Source organism: Nannospalax galili, unplaced genomic scaffold, assembly GCF_000622305.1.
Source record: "Nannospalax galili isolate Female #2095 unplaced genomic scaffold, S.galili_v1.0 scaffold15, whole genome shotgun sequence".
In the NCBI taxonomy this organism is placed as follows: domain Eukaryota; kingdom Metazoa; phylum Chordata; class Mammalia; order Rodentia; family Spalacidae; genus Nannospalax; species Nannospalax galili.
This window is the reverse complement of record NW_008337322.1, coordinates 5680222-5700205: the sequence shown is the minus strand read 5'-3', so window position 1 is coordinate 5700205 and position 19984 is coordinate 5680222. Positions and strand designations below refer to the sequence as shown.

General features: G+C 47.6%; 1 protein-coding gene across 1 annotated transcript in view; it reads left to right on the top strand.

The window, feature by feature from the left end:
- Nucleotides 1-19984, top strand: part of Fhod3 (formin homology 2 domain containing 3) — a 224969-nt gene that overhangs the window by 19526 nt on the left and 185459 nt on the right. The window contains exon 2 of the mRNA XM_029563291.1: nucleotides 19320-19414. Coding sequence (XP_029419151.1) covers nucleotides 19334-19414 — 81 coding nt within the window. The 5' untranslated portion in view covers nucleotides 19320-19333. The remainder of the gene's footprint in view (nucleotides 1-19319; nucleotides 19415-19984) is intronic.

The following is a 19984-nucleotide window of genomic DNA, read 5'->3' as shown; positions in this document are numbered from 1 at the left end:
CTGTGATTTTGACATGTGAATTTCTTTTGTAGTTTCTGATTCTTGTGTGAGACTCAAGCCTTCAGGTTTAGGTCTGCTACTTTTTGTGAACTTTATGTTTCTTTGTGGTTTACTTTTTGGGCATGAAAGGCTGGTTCCTCTAAACTACCAGTTCTCTTTTGATTTTATATTGGAGTGGCCAGATTGCTTTTGTCTTCAGGAGTTCCCACAGAGGCCCAGGTTAGATGAGGATCAGAATCACTCAGGCTTTCTGCTAAGGTCTGGATCGCTCCAGGATAGATTTGGCCTCAGGAATTTGGGGGTTGGACTGACCTGGGAGCCTGGCCCAGGGAAGATGCTGGTCTAGGGCAGCTGGTGGCCATGCCCCCCAGAGATGCAAAGGAAGATGGGGGTGGGAGGTGGCCCCAAGTGCCCCTGCGAACTGCACTGAGGAACTGGGTTGGTCTGGATGCAAAGGATCAAGAAGAGGAAATGTCAGCCATGGTGTCCAAGAAAGAGGCTGGTGTGTTGTGCAGACTGAGGGAGGCAGAGGGAGGTGAGGGCGGGGCCAGGGCCAGAGCACCCCTCGGGACTGTAGAAGGAGCTGAGTTGGTCTGGATCCACAGGATCAGGAAGCAGTGGTGGTTCCCCAGGTGTCTGGGGCACCAAGACAAGGAATGGGACAGGACCCAGGCTAGGAGGAGATACAGGTTGGGGAGATGGGAGGGTGAGTGAGGCTGGGGGAGTCAAGGCGCAGAGGGCCTAGTGGACCTACCCAGGAGGGAGAGAGAAGCTTGCGGGTCGGAGAGAGCGTGAGTTAGATTTCTTAATTTCTCTGGTTTGACCTGCTCTCTGGAAGTTTCCTTTCTATCTCCAGGTGTACTTTAAAATTTCCCCTGTATGATTATTCATTTTTCAGATGGCTGAAACTTAAATAAGATTCTGGAATCTTCCTGTCTTACCTCAATGGCAATATGGGAGTTACCTAGCCCTAGCTGGGGCTGTCTCTTTGGTTTTAGTGTCTGACTGCCCCCCCCATAGTTGATTTCTTATGTATCAACACTATATCAGGTTCTTGGAATGTGCCTGTTGGGCCCACCTTAGGCTACATTCCTGGGCTGCATCCCTGTTGAGTGGGATGGCTTCCTGCCTGTGCTGTGCTCACTCTCAGGCCAGGCCTGCCTCCTCTGACACCCTCTCTGTTGCAACCTGTGTTTCCCACAGAACACAGGAGAAGAAACATCCCATGGCCGTCACCAGCTCAGCCACCTACCCAGGTTGTAAAGCATTCTCTTCTCTCTTGGCCTCACCACACACGGCGAGTCCTCACATCCTACTGCTCTTTGACAGTGTCTTCCAGTGAGATTTTTCTGGAGCCTGTTCAGGTTTCAGGAAGGGTGATGTCGTAAGGGTTAAATGATTTCAGACCCCTCCAGCTTTTGATTGCCTTACAAAGCCACCTCCCCAGCCTACTCCTAGCAGCAAGAGGAGGAAGGGGAGGAAGGGGAGGAGTGGCAGCAGCCCCACTGGATCAGTCCCTCCTCCCAAAGGAAGCTGTTCAATGTGTTCTCAGTTCTCCCTGTAAAGCTGTAGTGGTGTATGCTTACTGTTTCCTGATTAGTATGCTTCACCTGCAGTCCCCCAATCCTTGCACTCCCCCAGGCTCCTCTGTGCCACATTTTAGCCCCTCACCTGGGCAAAGACAGATATAGAGGGTCACTGTATTTCCAGAGGGAGGTCTGTGCTCTGTGAGATGCGTCTGTTGTGGTCGTAAAAGGAAATCAGCATGATGAGACCACAGCTAACCTTCCTTTGGTGAATTATAGAACCACAAGGACTCTGCTGGGACCCTTCCCCAGGTCTGGGAAGGGGCCTGTGGAAGACGGCGCCTGGGAGGGGTCGGCTTTGTTAATATGCTGTCCCACCGCCTGGACTACAGCATATGAACTGCCGGCCCACACATGTGAGCCTCACCTGTCTTATGGCATAGGGTCTGGGAAGGGGCCTGTGGAAGACGGCGCCTGGGAGGGGTCGGCTTTGTTGTTAATATGCTGTCCCACCACCTGGACTACAGCATATGAACTGCCGGCCCACACACGTGAGCCTCACCTGTCTTATGGCATGAATGCAAGTCAGAGAGAGCCCTGCTTTGCAAAATCTGTTCCTTCTGGTCCTCTGAAATCATACTCTGTGTCCAGCGACATCTTTGCCAGCTTGCTTGTGAGTCTACGTTTTGGGAGGTGACCCATCTCAGTGTGCCTCGTCTTGTCTAGATGAATTGGCATTAAAATAGAGGACATACCTGACTGCGCTCCCACCCTGGGCATCACTCAGGAACTCTGCCTGCTGCTCCTGCTCCTTCCATTCTGAGTCTACTTTAGGCTGGTCTTTATATCTAATTGTAAGAGTCCAAAGTCAAGGGTGGCCCAGAAGCTCTAGGTGCTGACCCTGGAAGGAGGGCCACTGAGGGTAGTGAGGGCATATGATGCCCGCTGATGGAAACCAGAGGAGACCAGAAGCTGTGTGCTTCCCAGGTGTCGGGTTTGAGGCATTACTGGTAGTTGCTTGAGCTTGTAAGAAACTAGTGCATGTGGCCGTCTCTTGTTTGCTGCAGCCCCTTAAGAAGCATCACCAAGGTTTCTCTTTGTTTGTTTTTCCCCAGAGGGGGAATTTCAGGCACCGGAGGTCAATCGTGCATACACCGGTGCTTGTTTGGGATGAGGCAATGCCAAGTCTCTTTGGCTTGTGAACCCAGACTTGGAACATTTCCCTGGCCTACTTCCCAGGTCTCCTCGAGGCTCTGATGAAACAAGGGGTCCAGTTGGTGCCCTGTCCATCTGGCCAAGATGGAGCTGCCCTATGGACCTAGAAGAGGGCCTAACCTATGGAGGGGCATGCCCCTCATAGACAGCTGCCCACTGTACAGAAAAGACAGAAGCCTGAGTCAAGCCTGATAACATTAACGCGGGACTAATTATCAGAGTTTGGTGGGGGGATAACTTTAAGGAAAATATTTAGTTATAGGCTATAAAACAATGTTTGTCAACTTTTCCTTTATCATCCCCTAAGGAGCCTGTGAATACATTTTTTTTCCCCTTAAATGTGCCTGTACCTGGCCTCCTGTAAAATCTGAGCATCACAGACATCTGGGCACCTGTTGGTGTCCCTTGTGCCTGTGAAGGATCAGAGGCCATTGTGAGCCCCCAGCCACTTCTGCTCCCCAGTCCTAATGTTCTTATTCCTTGTTCCTGTAGAACATTTGCGGTCCGAAGTATTTATTCAGTTTCAGTAGCTGATGGCATGTGAAATGTTTGTGTATTTATAGAAATGAAAACAAAACAGTAATCATCGACAGCCAGTCATGACTATAGGGTGGCAAAACAGTTCTCTCCTAATGAGCGTGTAATTACAGCTTCCAGGAAATAGCTAATAAATACATGGAATCTACTTCTTGGGCCAACGAGGCAGGGTGGGTGGGGGGTGAGTGCACGCTGCCTTGCTTGGCTGTGCAAGTGCTGTACTGGCTCATCCGTATCTGTGTAAAGGGAAACACATGCAGCCCTGGGAGGACTATGGCTGGTCAGAAGGCCAGGACACCTGAGGCCACAAATATCTTACAGTTAGGATTGTCTTCTATAGATGTCGGACCATTCATTTTCAGCCTGGCAGTATTGATGATCGGATTTTGTCATTGATGTGGTGGTGGTAAAAACATGGGCACATCATGAAGCCATGTTAATAGTATTCAGCTGTGTCATTTGGGGCATTAGTAACCATCACAATTCTGTACCCTCATCATCACCACTTCTATTCCCAATACTCTGTCACCATCCCCGAACAGAAATTCAGCATCCAGTATCCCTTCCCTAACTCCCCAGCCCCATCCTTCACCCCCTTTTCTGTCTCTGAACCCTCCCATTCTAGACGTTTCCAAGTGCAGCCATTCCATACGTGCCCTTCAGTGTTGGCACTGCTCCACTTAACGCCTCTTTTCAGAGTTCTGTCTGTGCCATGGCGTGTATCTGACAGTGTTTTTTGAAGTGTACACACAGAGAAAATGCATCCATGGCTATTACTATGAATATAAATATTTCAGCTTTTGGAAGGTAGATAATACAGTGTATTTGTGTAATCACTAGAAATCAAATTTCTGTGTCTTTTTTTTCTCTTTTTAAAGTAAATGTTTTCTTCATTTTCCTTCTTGGAACATCAATAATTTGGGGGCCCACAGATGATTATGGTCCCAACAGGACAGTTTCTGGTTCTGACTATTATGGTATGCCTTGTTGCTCTAAATCATGAAACAGCATCATGAGGCACGTTAAGCAAATGTCTTATAAAGAGTTTGGGTTTAAGTAAGGGTCTGGCAGGTGATGACCACATGGAACCTTCATTTTTAGAAAAGCCCCTGTAGCAGTCTACTGTGTCATCTTATGGAGCTCTAAGAAGAAACTCAGGGCTTGACCTGGGTAGAGACATTTACTGTGTTCCATGAAGTAAGGATTATGACATAATGTTTGAGTTAAATTTTTGGAACTGTGTGTCCACTTAGTCATGCGCCTGCGTGCACCCTGCTGCTTACCAACAACTTGGGAAAACTTCTCATTGGAGAATGTGAAGGATAGTCTTTGGGATGCTGGTACTCAGAGTTTTCCTGTTTGTCTTTCTGTTTGTGCTTGGTTGGAGACAGGTGCTGATACAGCGCCCATATGAGAAGAGCCTAGCAAGGCAGAAGCCTTATCAAGTCTGGCCCTTCTGTAACAGGCTGACTTAGCATAGACAGGTGATCCACATCGCTGGTTGTTCAGAATTACCTATGGGGCCTCACAATCACTGATGCCAGGTTCACACCCATTACTAGGTAAATCAGGTAGTGGAGATAAGGCCCCAGGGGTTGGGGAAGGATGGGAGAGCAATGGCTTAAGACTTCTAACACAGTGCCCATTCTCTGTGGCCAGCCTGGAAACCTGGAGCCCAATCTGTGCCACATCACTGTCTGGATGCTGGCTGGAAGGTAATTCCAGATCTATAGCCAGAACAGCAGAGTCCAGAACACCAAGAGTTCCCTCTGGCACATCTGTGAAGCCCTGAATTGCATGCGGAACCACCTAGTAGAAGTGCACCCTCTAGTTTCCGATACTTCACATTACATCCCCACAAAGGTCTTGAGTAATGTTAGGGAGCAGTGGAACTTGGGAACTGGAGAGCTTAGGGGGTTTTCAGGTTAAGTCTCCTATCCCTCAGATGATACAGTTGAATCATCAGACGTTAGTTAGTCTCAAAGCCTCAGCAGGAATGGCCTGTTTATCAGCCTGTGCTGTGCTCAACACATCCTCAGCTCACTCTGTCGGATCCAGGTTGGCCTTTTCTTCCATTCAGGAATGCATAACTGTGCCCGCCCCCAGGCTTCTTCAGAGTAAGAAAGTGTTGAGTATCGTGCCAGTCTGCTTGCCCCCAGGCCCAAGTCCTTTGAGTGTTCCTTGATGTTGCCCTTTCCTGAGTGTGGAAATCAGAGAACTATTCATGGGCATCTTTGCTCCTCCATCCTGGACACTCATCCATCTTCTGCAAACTGAGCGTGCCCATGCAAGCAGCTGTGTGTCTCATCCCATCCTTTCACACCAACCCCACACTTGTACAATTTGGGGTGTTTATGAGCCCCATCTTGGTTTCTTGGGTTTAATCGCTCTGTAAACCTCACGTCTCTCGCCTTTATCATGGGAGCCTGGAGGCAGGGATGTCACTTGGCCTGATGCCCCCTAGGTATGCCTCCTTCATGGGCTCTCACAGTAGGAGATGCATCTCCCAGAGTCACTGGTCAAGGCCTTTTCCCTGAGCTAGGGTGCTACCCCAGGTCCCTGTAGAAAAAACATGGCGAACCCGAACCCAGAAGAGTGACTCAGACCAGCCTGGTCCCTGGTGCCCTGCTCCCATGGCTGCCCCATCGCCCCTGTGGCTGGGTCACCTTGAGGATGCTGTGGGCATCTGCTGGCTTTAAGTCCTGGAAAATCATTATAGAACACATCATTAAAGTGGCTACTTCTCCTTCTGTGCAGGAACTAGGAGTCGGACAAAAGGTTTTGGAGGCTCAGAACCTACAAATCTGTTCCATGTTTCTTCCATCTTGGTTTCACCTTATCTGACAAGTGTATGGATGTAGCTAGAACAGGAGCGGCTGAGAGAGACCGAGGCCATCAGGTGTCACCGAGGCCCCCACAGCTTGGCGTTATGAGGCTGTTCCCATGTTGGTGGCTGGCAAGGGTCTTTGAAACCTCAAGAATGAGAATCAGAATTTAAGCAGCTGCTGGTGGGAAGGCGTGTGAACAGACAGACCCAGACCAGTTCTCAGTGTGTCGTTACATGGAGGAAGAGGAAGCTGAGCACTTGGCTCCATGATATCCTGAGGGAACAAATGTTGACCAGAAAGGCCTATGTGAGCGATCCCAATCAATCCCTTCCCTCTTCCCAGAGTTACCAATTGTTTTACATGTGTTAAATGTAAGCGGGGAGCTCGGAGCTTTGACACCTTGTTGGAGCTCTTCCCGCTGATGACAGTTTTGTCTAACCCTGGGATTGGCAGCCTACTCCACTTAACTTTCATGAAGTAATCCGTGTTGACAGAGCATTTCTTTGACAGTTGCCCTTGGGGAAAACTGGGTCGGGGCTTGTTATTTAGGCCAGACAATTAAGTGGAAGAAAATAATAATGTGAACTCTGAGGTCTTCGTTTAGTTCCAAGAATATCGAATCTTCTGCCTCTTTTAATATTTGTAGGGGTGGGGGTTGCTGAGTAATGGAGATTAGAGATCAACAAATCCATTTCAGAGTTCAGAAGGAATTTCAATGGTCTGATTGAAACAAGTTGGGATCCCGTCTTCAGCTTGGAAACCCTTTACAGATCAGATCAGGGTTAAGTACTAGCTGTGTTGTGTGTGTTCCTCTCTGGAACTAACCTAAACTGGGAAGTTCACAGCAGGTGGTCAGAGCCCCACTGTGAGGTTGAAGAAAGCATTGCCTGTCTTTGTGTTTATCCCTTTGGCCTCTTAGGAAGAACTGACTGTTTCCAGTCCCACAACAGCATCCCTGCCTCCATTCCCAATGGGCAAGTCATGTGAGGTCACTCAATGATATTTACCAGGTAGCTAAATATTGCCCTTATGGTTAGAGAATTTTACATTTTTCTTAGGATTTATCCTTTTTTTTGTACTTTTGGTAGAAAAATAATGATTTCCTGTCACATTTTCAAATGGTAAAATATCATATGGAGCCGTTTTGGAATATTTTGTTACTGACCCAGGCCAATTTTGCCTGCTGCACCCACACCACTCACTGAAATCTAAAAAAGAGTTTATTTGTAAGATAGCCAGATGTGAGGGTGAGGAACCCCTAGTCTCAAATCTACCTCTTCAAGAGTAGAGTGTAGGGCTATTTCAGAGCAAGAGAGAAAATGTGGTCTGAGGCGTGGGAATGTTGACTGGAGGTTAGGAAATGTGAACCAGCAGTGCTCTGAGTATGGGTAGCCGAATCTCATGCTTTTTCACGGGGTAGAGCTCTTCAGAACAATGGCAGTGCTCCTGTATCTGAGGATGGAGCTTTGGCCCTCTGATGTCAACAGTCACCCAGTGGACACTTGCACAGACCCCAGTGAAGGGTTGGGGTGGGAGAGGTTTCAGTCAATTTGAGATAAACTGAAGTTGCCCTCCAAGTTCTTGAAAAGCAGCTAAGGGAGCCAATTGTGCTTCAGACCCATATGTCAGGGCATCACCTACAGCCAGGCAATGGGAGACGACTGCTGGGCTGGCTTAGCCGCCCAGCCTCTACACCTATCACAGAGTGAAAGAAAGGAGGAAGGCTTGATTAAAAATGACCCTCACAGCAATTTTCAAGAGCGCTTTGTTGAGAAAGTCGATGCTTCTGCCAAGAAGGGACTTCCCATTTGGCTGTGGCATTTGGGGCATCTTTGGCTGACGGAGAGGACAGGAACAAGCAGGCAACAGCTAGTTTGGGATTGTATTCTTATGTATGTCTAATGTGTTGTAAATTCTTTTGTTACTGACCCAGGCCAATTTTGCCAGATGTGCCTTATACCAGTCACTGGAACAAGGACCAGGAATGTACCTCAGAGGCAGAGTGCTTCCTAACATGCAAGACCGTGGGTTTGATATCCACCACTGCAAAAATTTAGAGTTAGATTAAAAAGAAAAAAAAAGGATAGAAATGGCTTAGTGCAGTTAAGTGCTTGTTGCGGAAACGTACCTGAGTTCAACACCCCAGGACCTATGTAAAAGAACCAGGCACAGGCTGCCTGTAATCTTAGAGCTGGGGAGGCAGAGACAGGTAGATCCCTAGGGTTTGCTAGTTCAGCTGAATTGATGTGCTCCATAGTGAAAGACTATCTCAAAAAGTAAGGTGGAGGGCTGGAGAGACTCTCAACGATTAAGAGCATTGGCTGCTCTTACAGAAGACCCAGGTTCAATTCTCAGCATCACAGGGTAGCTAAAAACCAGCAGTAAGTCCAGTCCCAGGGGATCTGATCCCCTCTTCTGGTTTTCATGGGCATTGTATGACATGGGTGCACTTAATGCACATGTAGGTAAAACACTCATACACATTAAATAACAAATACGTTTTAAAATTTTTTGGGGGGGGTCTTTTTTGAGACAGGCTTTCCCTGTAGCCCCAGCTGTCCTGGAACTCACTATGTAGACCAGGCTGGTCTTGAACTCACAGTGATCTGCCTACCTCAGCCTCCCAAGTGTTGGGACTAAAGGTATGTGCCACCATGCCCAGCCCAAGTGAAGGCATCCCTGGGTGGGCCCTTAAAATTTTTTAAAAGATGGAGAATGATTGAAGATACCTGGCAGTGACCTGGTCTCCATGTGCACCCCACACACATGTGTGTGCATACACCTGACAGTGACCCAGTCTCCATGTGCACCCCACACACGTGTGCACATACACCTGACAGTGACCCGGTCTCCATGTGCACCCCCCACACACGTGTGTGCATACACCTGACAGTGACCCAGTCTCCATGTGCACCCCACACACGTGTGCACATACACCTGACAGTGACCCGGTCTCCATGTGCACCCCCCACACACGTGTGTGCATACACCTGACAGTGACCCAGTCTCCATGTGCACCCCACACACGTGTGCACATACACCTGACAGTGACCCGGTCTCCATGTGCACCCCCCACACACGTGTGTGCATACACCTGACAGTGACCCAGTCTCCATGTGCACCCCACACACGTGTGCACATACACCTGACAGTGACCCGGTCTCCATGTGCACCCCCCACACACGTGTGTGCATACACCTGACAGTGACCCAGTCTCCATGTGCACCCCACACACGTGTGCACATACACCTGACAGTGACCCGGTCTCCATGTGCACCCCCCACACACGTGTGTGCATACACCTGACAGTGACCCAGTCTCCATGTGCACCCCACACACGTGTGCACATACACCTGACAGTGACCCGGTCTCCATGTGCACCCCCCACACACGTGTGTGCATACACCTGACAGTGACCCAGTCTCCATGTGCACCCCACACACGTGTGCACATACACCTGACAGTGACCCGGTCTCCATGTGCACCCCCCACACACGTGTGTGCATACACCTGACAGTGACCCAGTCTCCATGTGCACCCCACACACGTGTGCACATACACCTGACAGTGACCCGGTCTCCATGTGCACCCCCCACACACGTGTGTGCATACACCTGACAGTGACCCAGTCTCCATGTGCACCCCACACACGTGTGCACATACACCTGACAGTGACCCGGTCTCCATGTGCACCCCCCACACACGTGTGTGCATACACCTGACAGTGACCCAGTCTCCATGTGCACCCCACACACGTGTGCACATACACCTGACAGTGACCCGGTCTCCATGTGCACCCCACACACATGTGTGTGCATACACCTGACAGTGACCCGGTCTCCTTATGCCCCCCCCACACACGTGTGCGCATACACCTGGCAGTGACCTGGTCTCCATGTGCACCCCACACACATGTGTGTGCATACACCTGACAGTGACCCGGTCTCCATGTGCACCCCACACACACGTGTGTGCATACACCTGACAGTGACCCGGTCTCCTTGTGCACCCCACACACACGTGTGCGCATACACCTGGCAGTGACCTGGTCTCCATGTGCACCCCACACATGTGTGTGCATACACCTGACAGTGACCCAGTCTCCATGTGCACCCCACACATGTGTGCGCATACACCTGACAGTGACCCAGTCTCCATGTGCACCCCACACATGTGTGCGCATACACCTGACAGTGACCCAGTCTCCATGTGCACCCCACACATGTGTGCGCATACACCTGACAGTGACCCAGTCTCCATGTGCACCCCACACATGTGTGCGCATACACCTGACAGTGACCCAGTCTCCATGTGCACCCCACACATGTGTGCGCATACACCTGACAGTGACCCAGTCTCCATGTGCACCCCACACATGTGTGCGCATACACCTGACAGTGACCCAGTCTCCATGTGCACCCCACACATGTGTGCGCATACACCTGACAGTGACCCAGTCTCCATGTGCACCCCACACATGTGTGCGCATACACCTGACAGTGACCCAGTCTCCATGTGCACCCCACACATGTGTGCGCATACACCTGACAGTGACCCAGTCTCCATGTGCACCCCACACATGTGTGCGCATACACCTGACAGTGACCCAGTCTCCATGTGCACCCCACACATGTGTGCGCATACACCTGACAGTGACCCAGTCTCCATGTGCACCCCACACATGTGTGCGCATACACCTGACAGTGACCCAGTCTCCATGTGCACCCCACACATGTGTGCGCATACACCTGACAGTGACCCAGTCTCCATGTGCACCCCACACATGTGTGCGCATACACCTGACAGTGACCCAGTCTCCATGTGCACCCCACACATGTGTGCGCATACACCTGACAGTGACCCAGTCTCCATGTGCACCCCACACATGTGTGCGCATACACCTGACAGTGACCCAGTCTCCATGTGCACCCCACACATGTGTGCGCATACACCTGACAGTGACCCAGTCTCCATGTGCACCCCACACATGTGTGCGCATACACCTGACAGTGACCCAGTCTCCATGTGCACCCCACACATGTGTGCGCATACACCTGACAGTGACCCAGTCTCCATGTGCACCCCACACATGTGTGCGCATACACCTGACAGTGACCCAGTCTCCATGTGCACCCCACACATGTGTGCGCATACACCTGACAGTGACCCAGTCTCCATGTGCACCCCACACATGTGTGCGCATACACCTGACAGTGACCCAGTCTCCATGTGCACCCCACACATGTGTGCGCATACACCTGACAGTGACCCGGTCTCCATGTGCACCCCACACATGTGTGCGCATACACCTGACAGTGACCCAGTCTCCATGTGCACCCCACACATGTGTGTGCATACACCTGACAGTGACCCAGCCTCCTTATGCACCCCACACACATGTGTGCGCATACACCTGGCAGTGACCTGGTCTCCATGTGCACCCCACACACGGGTGTGCATACACCTGACAGTGACCTGGCTTCCATGTGCACCCCCCCACATGTATGTGCACACACAGGAACATATTCATACACATACGCACTCATAAAGATAAAGAACTAAAAAATTCGAGCTTACCTCTGGTTTGTGGACTGAATATGTTTTTCTAATTACTTAAATGCGACCCCTGGAACTGGAATTACTGCCAGTTGTTAGCCACCGTGTGATGTTGAGAATTGAACCGGGGTCCTTGGTAACAGCAGCCAGTGCTCTTAAAGTATGTAACTAGCTGAGATGTCAGAGCAAGGCTCAGAGACAGGAGATCAGGTCTGAATAAGATGTAAGGAAGATCAGCAGGTGGTGGGTATGTGGGGTACAGAGCCTGGGGCCCTGTCCTTTGGCCAGAGGGAGATAGAATCTTGTCCAGCTTCAGGTGACATGTCTAACACTATGGAAAATTCAGTGGTAAGGTGTGGCAAGCCAGAGTTAGCAGACCAGCTAGGACCAGCCATTCCTTCATCGGGAGCAAGTGTGTCCAACTCATGGTCTGTGGGCCATATGTGCCCCAGGATAGCCAAATGTGGTCCAACAAAAATCATAAACGTATTTAAAGCCATATGAGATTTTGTTTGTTTTTTAAAACTCAGTTGCACAGTTTTTGAGTGTGAACTTTTTAGACTACAATGTGGGCAGTAATCCCAGAAGGTTGGACGCATCTGAGTTCTATGAATTCTACGCAGCAGTAGAAACTAGACCTGTGGCAGTCCTGGCGGAAGGAAGGGTGACTTCAGACCCTCATCGGAGGAAAACCTGAGGTGGGAATTAAGTGACTCCCTAGAGGTGGAGGATGAGGAAAGAGACTGAGTCTGGCACAGTCTATTCCAAGCTTTATTGGTTGAAGACCTGAAGGATAAAAGGGTGTATAGAGGGCTAGATGTGGCCATGCACATCTTTAATCCTACCACTTAGGAGGTAGAGGCAGACAATCTCTCTAAGTTCGAGGCCAGCCTGGTCTACATCAGGCCAGCTAGGGCTACACAGTGAGACCCTGTCTCAAGAAAAGTAAATAAATAAAAATTATATATCTCTATATAATATATATGCAGCTATATATAGATATATAAGGTACAACAAAAACAAGAATAACCCTTTCCCTCATAGGTGCAGGCACTCTATTTTCCATGGCTTTATTTACTAAAAACAGCACATTGTTGGCTGAGACTTGCTACATTGATTTCACAACTCATCAGTGCAGTCTGAAACTGCAAGAGTAGAATGAGCTCCAGCTGGAGCCTGGGGGGTGGAGGGCTGTGAGCTGCGTCAGGGACCCTGATCACTCCAGAAGGAGGCAGAGCCTCAGCACCACTTCTGGTCACCTGTGGCCTGGGCCAAGCTTACTTTGAAGAGTGCCTTGACGGAAAGGGTCTCTACCTTCAAAAGGAAAAAAGGAGGGAGGGGAGAAGGGGAAGAAAGGGGAAAGGAAGGGATGGAGAGCCATGGCTGAGAACCACAGGCTTCAATTATGAGGCAGGCTTCAGTGGACCCGGCCACAGGATCTGCTGCCTCCATCCACAGTGCTTCTAAGGTTCTCCCCCTAAAGGCATGCCAGAAAGCTCTGGCCAGAAAGCTCAGTTCCAGTTGAGATGGACTGAGTAGAACATGACCCTGTCTATTCCACCAAGTACAACTACGAAGCCTGGGGTGAGATACAGGGAGCAAACATTTGAAGGCTCTAAAAGTAACAGTCACAGGCAAACTGAGGAAGAAGTCTAGGATTTGAAATTGATGGATGGTGAATTCACTGTTCTCTTCTGTCTGTACTCAGATCAACTTGAACCCAGGCATGGGAATCGATGTGGGTAGAGAGACTTCCAGAAGCATTATAGCTTGAGTGGAAAGAGACCCCAAACACTCAGACACCCGTACTTCTTACTCTCCTGTCTTGCTACACCCACTGTCCCCAGCTGAGACCAGCTATGGGGACCCTTGGGATCAGTAGAAGCTTGCAGGTAACCTAACATCTGATTAGGAGAGGCAGTGGTCACAAGAGGACGGGAGAAGCCTGGTTGTGCTTTTCTCCTCCTCTGTTCTACTGCTGAACACCAGGTATGGATACCATCAGGGAAACAAGTAAAAAGCCAAAAGGGAAGTGTCCTTATTAGCCTTCTGTTCCTGTGATGAAACGCTCTTACCAAAACTAACTTGAGGAGGAAAGGGTTTACTTGGCTTACACAGCCTGATCACAGTTCAGGGTAGGAGCCAGGGGGAGCAGGGTGGGGGGCAGCAACCAAAGCACAGACTATAGAAGGACATTGCTTACTGGCCTGCTTCTCTGGCCTGTGCTCAGTCTGCTTTCTTTTATAACCCAGGACCACCTGCCCACGGGTGACACCACTTACAGTGGGCTGAGCCCTCCCACATCCCACAATGGCTCAGACATGACTACCAGATAATGATAAAGGACATTCCCCAAGTGAGGCTCTGCCCCCTCTTCGCAGGTGTGCCAAGCTGATGAAGCTGTCGAGCACAGGGAGCCTCAGATGACCTAAAGATACTAAGGGGACAGAGGAGAAGGTAGAGCTAAAGAATGTGAGCTACAGCTTTGCGTGGCTCCCTAGGCTCATCATGAACTGAGCTTGTATGAATGCATGTCCTAAATAATGTGCCAAAGACTTAGAAAACCAAGCAAGTTCCCTCAGCCTGGGTTCCTCCTGGCCACTGTGTGATCCTAATATAGGACTAGTCCAAATGGTGCAGCACAGGCTTGGAAAACCGAACTGATTTGGGAGCCATAGGCTGTGGAAGGAAGGTCAGAACTCATGGCTCAGAGTGAGGCATGTTAACTGCATGCTTAAACAAAACAGTGTTTTCTCTGTAACGCTTAAACAAAAGCCAGTTTCTTAACATGATTTTCAAAATATCCAGGACCTAAGCCAGAATTACTTGTTATACAATAAGCTAGGAAGACTTCATCTTGACTGGGAAAAGACAAAGCAATAGATCAGTGCTAAGGTGGTACAGACACTGGGTTTGTGAAAGGCTGAAATGCAGAAGTGTAAATTTCCTTCAGGTACGAAATGTAAACACCACTAAGGTCAACAGAAAGATACAAATTCCAGGTGAAGAGAGAGAGGATTTTAATAGTTAGAAATAAAATACATAGTAAATAAAATTAGAAGCTCATCAGATATGCTCAGTAGCTGATAGACCTAAATCAAACACGTCAACAATTGCTTGAAATAAGACTGGTCTAATCACAGCAGTTAAAGACAGAGCTTATCAGAATAGACAAACAGAAAACCCAGCTACAGAGCAAAAAGATACAGACACAAAAATCAAGCAAAATACTAATCAGAAGAAAGAAGAAGTGGCCACATCGCTATGAGAAGTAGACAAGAGTGAGAGCGAGAGAGAGAAAACATCACTGTGACCAAGGGCCAGCTCATCCACATAGCCGGAGCTACGGCATCCACAAAGCCCAAGCTGAAAGAATAGAAAGAAATAGAAAAACCCGGTTGCACTTTGGAGAATTCACTTTTCCCTCTTGGTGAACAGCGGACCTGGAGATTAGGAAGGCTGCAGAGGGACTGAACAGCACCGTCAGCCAACTAGCCCAGTTGGCATTTGCAGAACACTCCACCCAGCTATAACAGAATATACGTCCCTTCAAACACCCAAAAAACATTGACCAAGATAGAGCATATCCTGAGTTGTAAAGCAAACCATAACAAATTTTAAAGAATTGAAATCAGATATGTTTTCTGGTTATAATGGAATTAAACTAAATCAGTAATGGAAAGATAATAGTGTGTCCAAACACTTGGAAATCAACAGGCTTCAGAATAATCCATGTGTCAAAGACAAACTCTCAAAGGAAATTAGAAAATATTTTGCACAAAATGAAAATACAATATATCAAAATCTGTGAGATGTGATACATGGAGGGGAAATTGCAGCCCCACAGGCTTGTGTTGGAAAAGAAGGAAGTCATGTAGGCTCCCAACTTAACAAAAAAGAATAAGGATTAAAAAGTAATCTAAGTAGAAGAAAGGAAATAACAAGAAATTATTGAAATTGAAAACTAAGAAAAATTAAGAGCTGGTTCTGTGAAAAGAAAAATAAAATTGACCGGGAGGAGACAGGGATGTGGGAGAAAACACTGATTGCCAGCTTTAGAGGTGAGAAGAGGCCTGTTAGGGAGCAGCAGAACACTATGAACAACTCACTCACACAATAGACAGCTTAGAGAAGCGGACTGTTCCTCTTAGACCCCAAATGAAGGCAATAAGCCACCTAGCTCTAACCGTTACTAATGATGACTTTTACAGAAGGTTAGCTTGCAGTTAACCTGGGGAAAAAGGAATCTCTAGGCCCAGATGGTTTCCTGGCAAGTTCTACCAAACATCTCAAGACAAAATAAAACCAATTTTATACAAGCTCTTCCAGAAGATGAGAGGACACGTCTCAGCTCATTTCATGAAGCCAGCATTAGCAAGGTATGAAAGCCAGCCAGGACACTGCAGACCAATATGTATTGTAGACAAACGTACAAAACTACTTAACAAAATGTTAGCAAATCAAACCCAGCAATATATAAAAAGAATAATGGCCAGAGGGAATGCAAGGCTCATTTGACATTGGAAATTCAGTCTGTAAACCATCCTGTCAACAGCCTGAAGAAGAACCACATGATCATAGTGGTTGATGTAGAAAAGGTACGTGACAAAATTCATCATCTGTTCATGATCACAGAACCTCTTAGCAATCTAGATGTTTGAGGAAACTTCCACACCTTTATAAAAGGCAATTTACAAAAGCCAACATCTAGCATTATAATTAACGATAAAGAGCTAAATGTATTCCCTCTTAATGTTGGGAACAGGGCAGGGAAGTGTTCTTTCTCCACTCCTTGGATTTATGGCAATATTCTGTTGAACATTACATTCCAATATTACACTCTTAACTAGCACGGTAAGGCAGCAGGGGACATGGTGTGGTAAGGAAGAAAAAAATTTCTTTTTCACAGATAATGTTACTGCTTGTGTAGGAAACACAAGTCAGTCTACAGAAACAAAATAAAAAATCAGAGCCTCCTAGAGGAATGTTTAACAAAGTTATAGGATTCAAAGCCAACGCACAAAAATCACTTTTATTTCTATCTGCTAATAAGCAACAGGGAATGGAAAAATTTATAAAACTATCTATAATAGCTCCAAAGAACAGGACTACTTATAAATTTCAAAAACAAAACCATAAACCATGTACCAAATCTACAATTGAAAACTAAACACAAACGAAGGCAATCAGAGGAGCTCTAAATTAATGAGCTATGTGGGTTTGTAAACTGAAAGTCTCACCTAGTAGAGGTGGTCTCTCAAAAGTTATAAACCCCAGTGTTCAGAATTATTGTCTTTTTTCACGTGTATGTGTGTACATTGCATGCGTGCATGTGTGTGTATGCATATTTGCATATATGTGAGTGCACACGCGCGGAGGCTGGACAGATGCTGAGAATTATCCCCAGTCACTCTTTTACCTTATTCATTGAAACAGGGTCTCTCAACCAAGCCCAGAGCTCACTGGTATGGCTAGTGTGGGTAGCCAGTTTGCTCTGGACATCTGTGACTCCTTCTTCTAGCCCTGTGCCACATATGTGCTTGAGATCTGGGGATCTGAACTCTGGTCCTCATGCTTGGGTGTTAAGTGCTTCAACAGCTGAGCCATCACCCCAGCCCTGCTCCAGACTTTTTTTTTTAGTGATGTAGACAAACTGAATATAGAATTTATATTACATTTATATGAAAAAGAACAAAAATAGTCAAAATCATTTTGAGAAAGAAAAGTGAAATAGGAGGAATCACAGTACCTGATCTGAAGACTTAAACAAAGCTATAATCAAGATAATGTGATGTTGTCAAGTAGATTAAGGGAGTAGAAATCAACCCTCACAAACACAGTCTATGGATTTTTGAAAATATACAAAAACCATAAGCCAGACGTGGTGGCGCATGCCTTTAGTCCCAGCACTTGGGAGGCAGAGGCAGAGGCGGGCGGATCTCTGTGAGATTGAGGCCAGCCTGGTCTACATAGCCAGTTCCAAGCCAGCTGGGGCTATAGGGAGATCCTGTTTCAAAAAGACGAGGGGGGTCTTTTCAAACAATGGTGTTAAATGAATTGTATAGCTAAATATAAACAAACTTCAATCTAAACCTCAACTTTGCACAAAAATTATTTCAATTGGATCACATAGCTAAGTATAAAAAAGTAAAGCTATAACTTGTCACTCGGACGGGTGTGTTTCTGGGACACAGACTTCTTTTCTGGGTGATTTTATTCTCAGGCCCACCTTTGGGTGTGTGGGTCTGGCCGTTGAATCTTGGTGTGGTGTTAGCCCAGTTGAGTCTCTTTAGCACCATCTTGTGTCCAGAGTGGGCTTTGCAGGATGAGAGCTCTAGCTTTGAAGTTGAGATGCTAGAGATCTGATTAGTGGACAGGCTTCTGATGGTCTAGTGTTATATGCCAAGGTAGCATGATCAGACACTTGGACTGAGTTAAACATGAACTTTGTGGTAGCGCTACCTCCAGTGTGATCAGGAAATAGAATCGATTGGGGATTTAACTCTTCATTTGCCTTCCCTTTCTGTAGCAGTGGCCCAGCTTTCCCCATTCACTGCGGTCAGAGGCCCTGAGCAGTCTGGGTGGAAACCACCATTCCAGGCTCCTCAGCCTGGTGCAAGGAGGGTGTACCCCGGCTTCCAGGGGTTTGTCCATGACTCTCCCTGTGTCCTCAGGCCAACTTACAGAAAAGGCTAAGAGGGTGGACTTCAACAGGAGGACTGAGGAATGGAAAGAGGCTGTGGTACCCAGTCCCCTGCTCTGCATAACTGCCAGTTCACCTTGGGAGGTGGGGAGGGGGAGGGAAGAAATGAGGCTGGAAGTGCTGAATCCTCATCTTCAGAGTTCTTCATGGAGTGGGCACTGGTCTTCCCAAAGGAGGACGGTCACACTAGTGAAAGAGCCTGAAAACCATGAAAAGCATCTCATACCTTGCTTGGGCTGGTTTTTGACATTTTTTTATTGTTTGCTTTATATCACAGAAGTAACATGATGCTTACGGTAGAAAACTTGGAAAATATAAGAAGAGAGATGCTCAAAGAACAGACTCAGTCATAACATTCAGTGTGACAAACCTGCCCCTTTGTGTTTCTACAGAGGGACTCGGAGCCAGGAGGGCTCTTCCTCAGAGCCACATACCAACAGCTTTCCTCCTTTAAAAGTGAAAATTTGAGTGTTTAATTGAATTAGGTGATGCTTAAACTTTCATTGCTTGCTTTTTAATTCTTTTAACAAAAGTGTATTACATGTTAGGACGTGGCTTTGGGTTACTGTGTTTGCTGAGTTCTAGAACTGAGGCCAGTATTCATCTTGATATAAATGCCAGTTCTGTGAGCATTCTTGTTTCCTCCTCCCTCTCCTCCCCCTCCCCCCCTCCTCCTGCTCCTCTTCCTCCCCTTCTTCCTCCTCCTCCTTTCCCTTTCCCTTCCCCCCCCCCTTGGTGCCTTGGTTCTATCCTCCAGAGGTCAGAATACCTCCTGTCTCTTTTAGTTTTGAAATGAAATTTAGCTGATTTCAGCGCCTAGCACTTATCCTCAGAGTCGGTTCCTCACAGACTGTTGCCCTTAAGTTCGAAGATCTCAGCTGACCACATGATCATCGAAGACAACATTTACATGTAAATCCATGACATTTCCTTGTTTGCTTCTCTCATCCACAGCTTTGGGCCAGATTATGTTGTATGTGGATGGGATGAACGGCGTCATTAACCACAACGAGACCATCCAGTGGCTCTACACTCTCGTTGGCTCAAAGGTAAGAAACGGTTTTTCTTTGGGAGACATTTTGTTCAGTTTATAAATCATTGTCTTTTTAAAAGAAACCTTCTCTGTGATGTTTTTACAAAGAGAAATCCTATTCAACTTTGCTCAAGTTCTGTCTTGGGGTAAATGCTGACTGATAGTTTGTAGATCTTAAAATACACCTCAGTTGCAGATATTACGAAGCCTTGGTGTTTTTAAATGTTTCTTCTCTTAAGCTGAAATCAAGTGTCTTTGGCACTTTGGGTTTCAGGTCTAGTTAAAAGGGGCCATAAGCTATAGTACCTGTCGTCCTCTTATGGTGCTTGGTCGGTTTGCTCTGTGGACGCTGCTCTAGGCATAGGCATGCACTTGATGATAGGAATCTACAGTTTCCTCAGGGACCTTGGCGTGCATCTACCCAGTTATGGCCTTGGCTGTGAGGTGCCTATTTCCTGCAGAAGGGCTGTCAGGAAGCAGATCTGCCCATCATTTGAAGTGTGTTGGAAACTGGGTGAGGCTCTCTCATGGTATTCTGTGGTTGGCTCTGTGCATGCGTGTGTGTGTGTGTGTGTGTGTGTGTGTG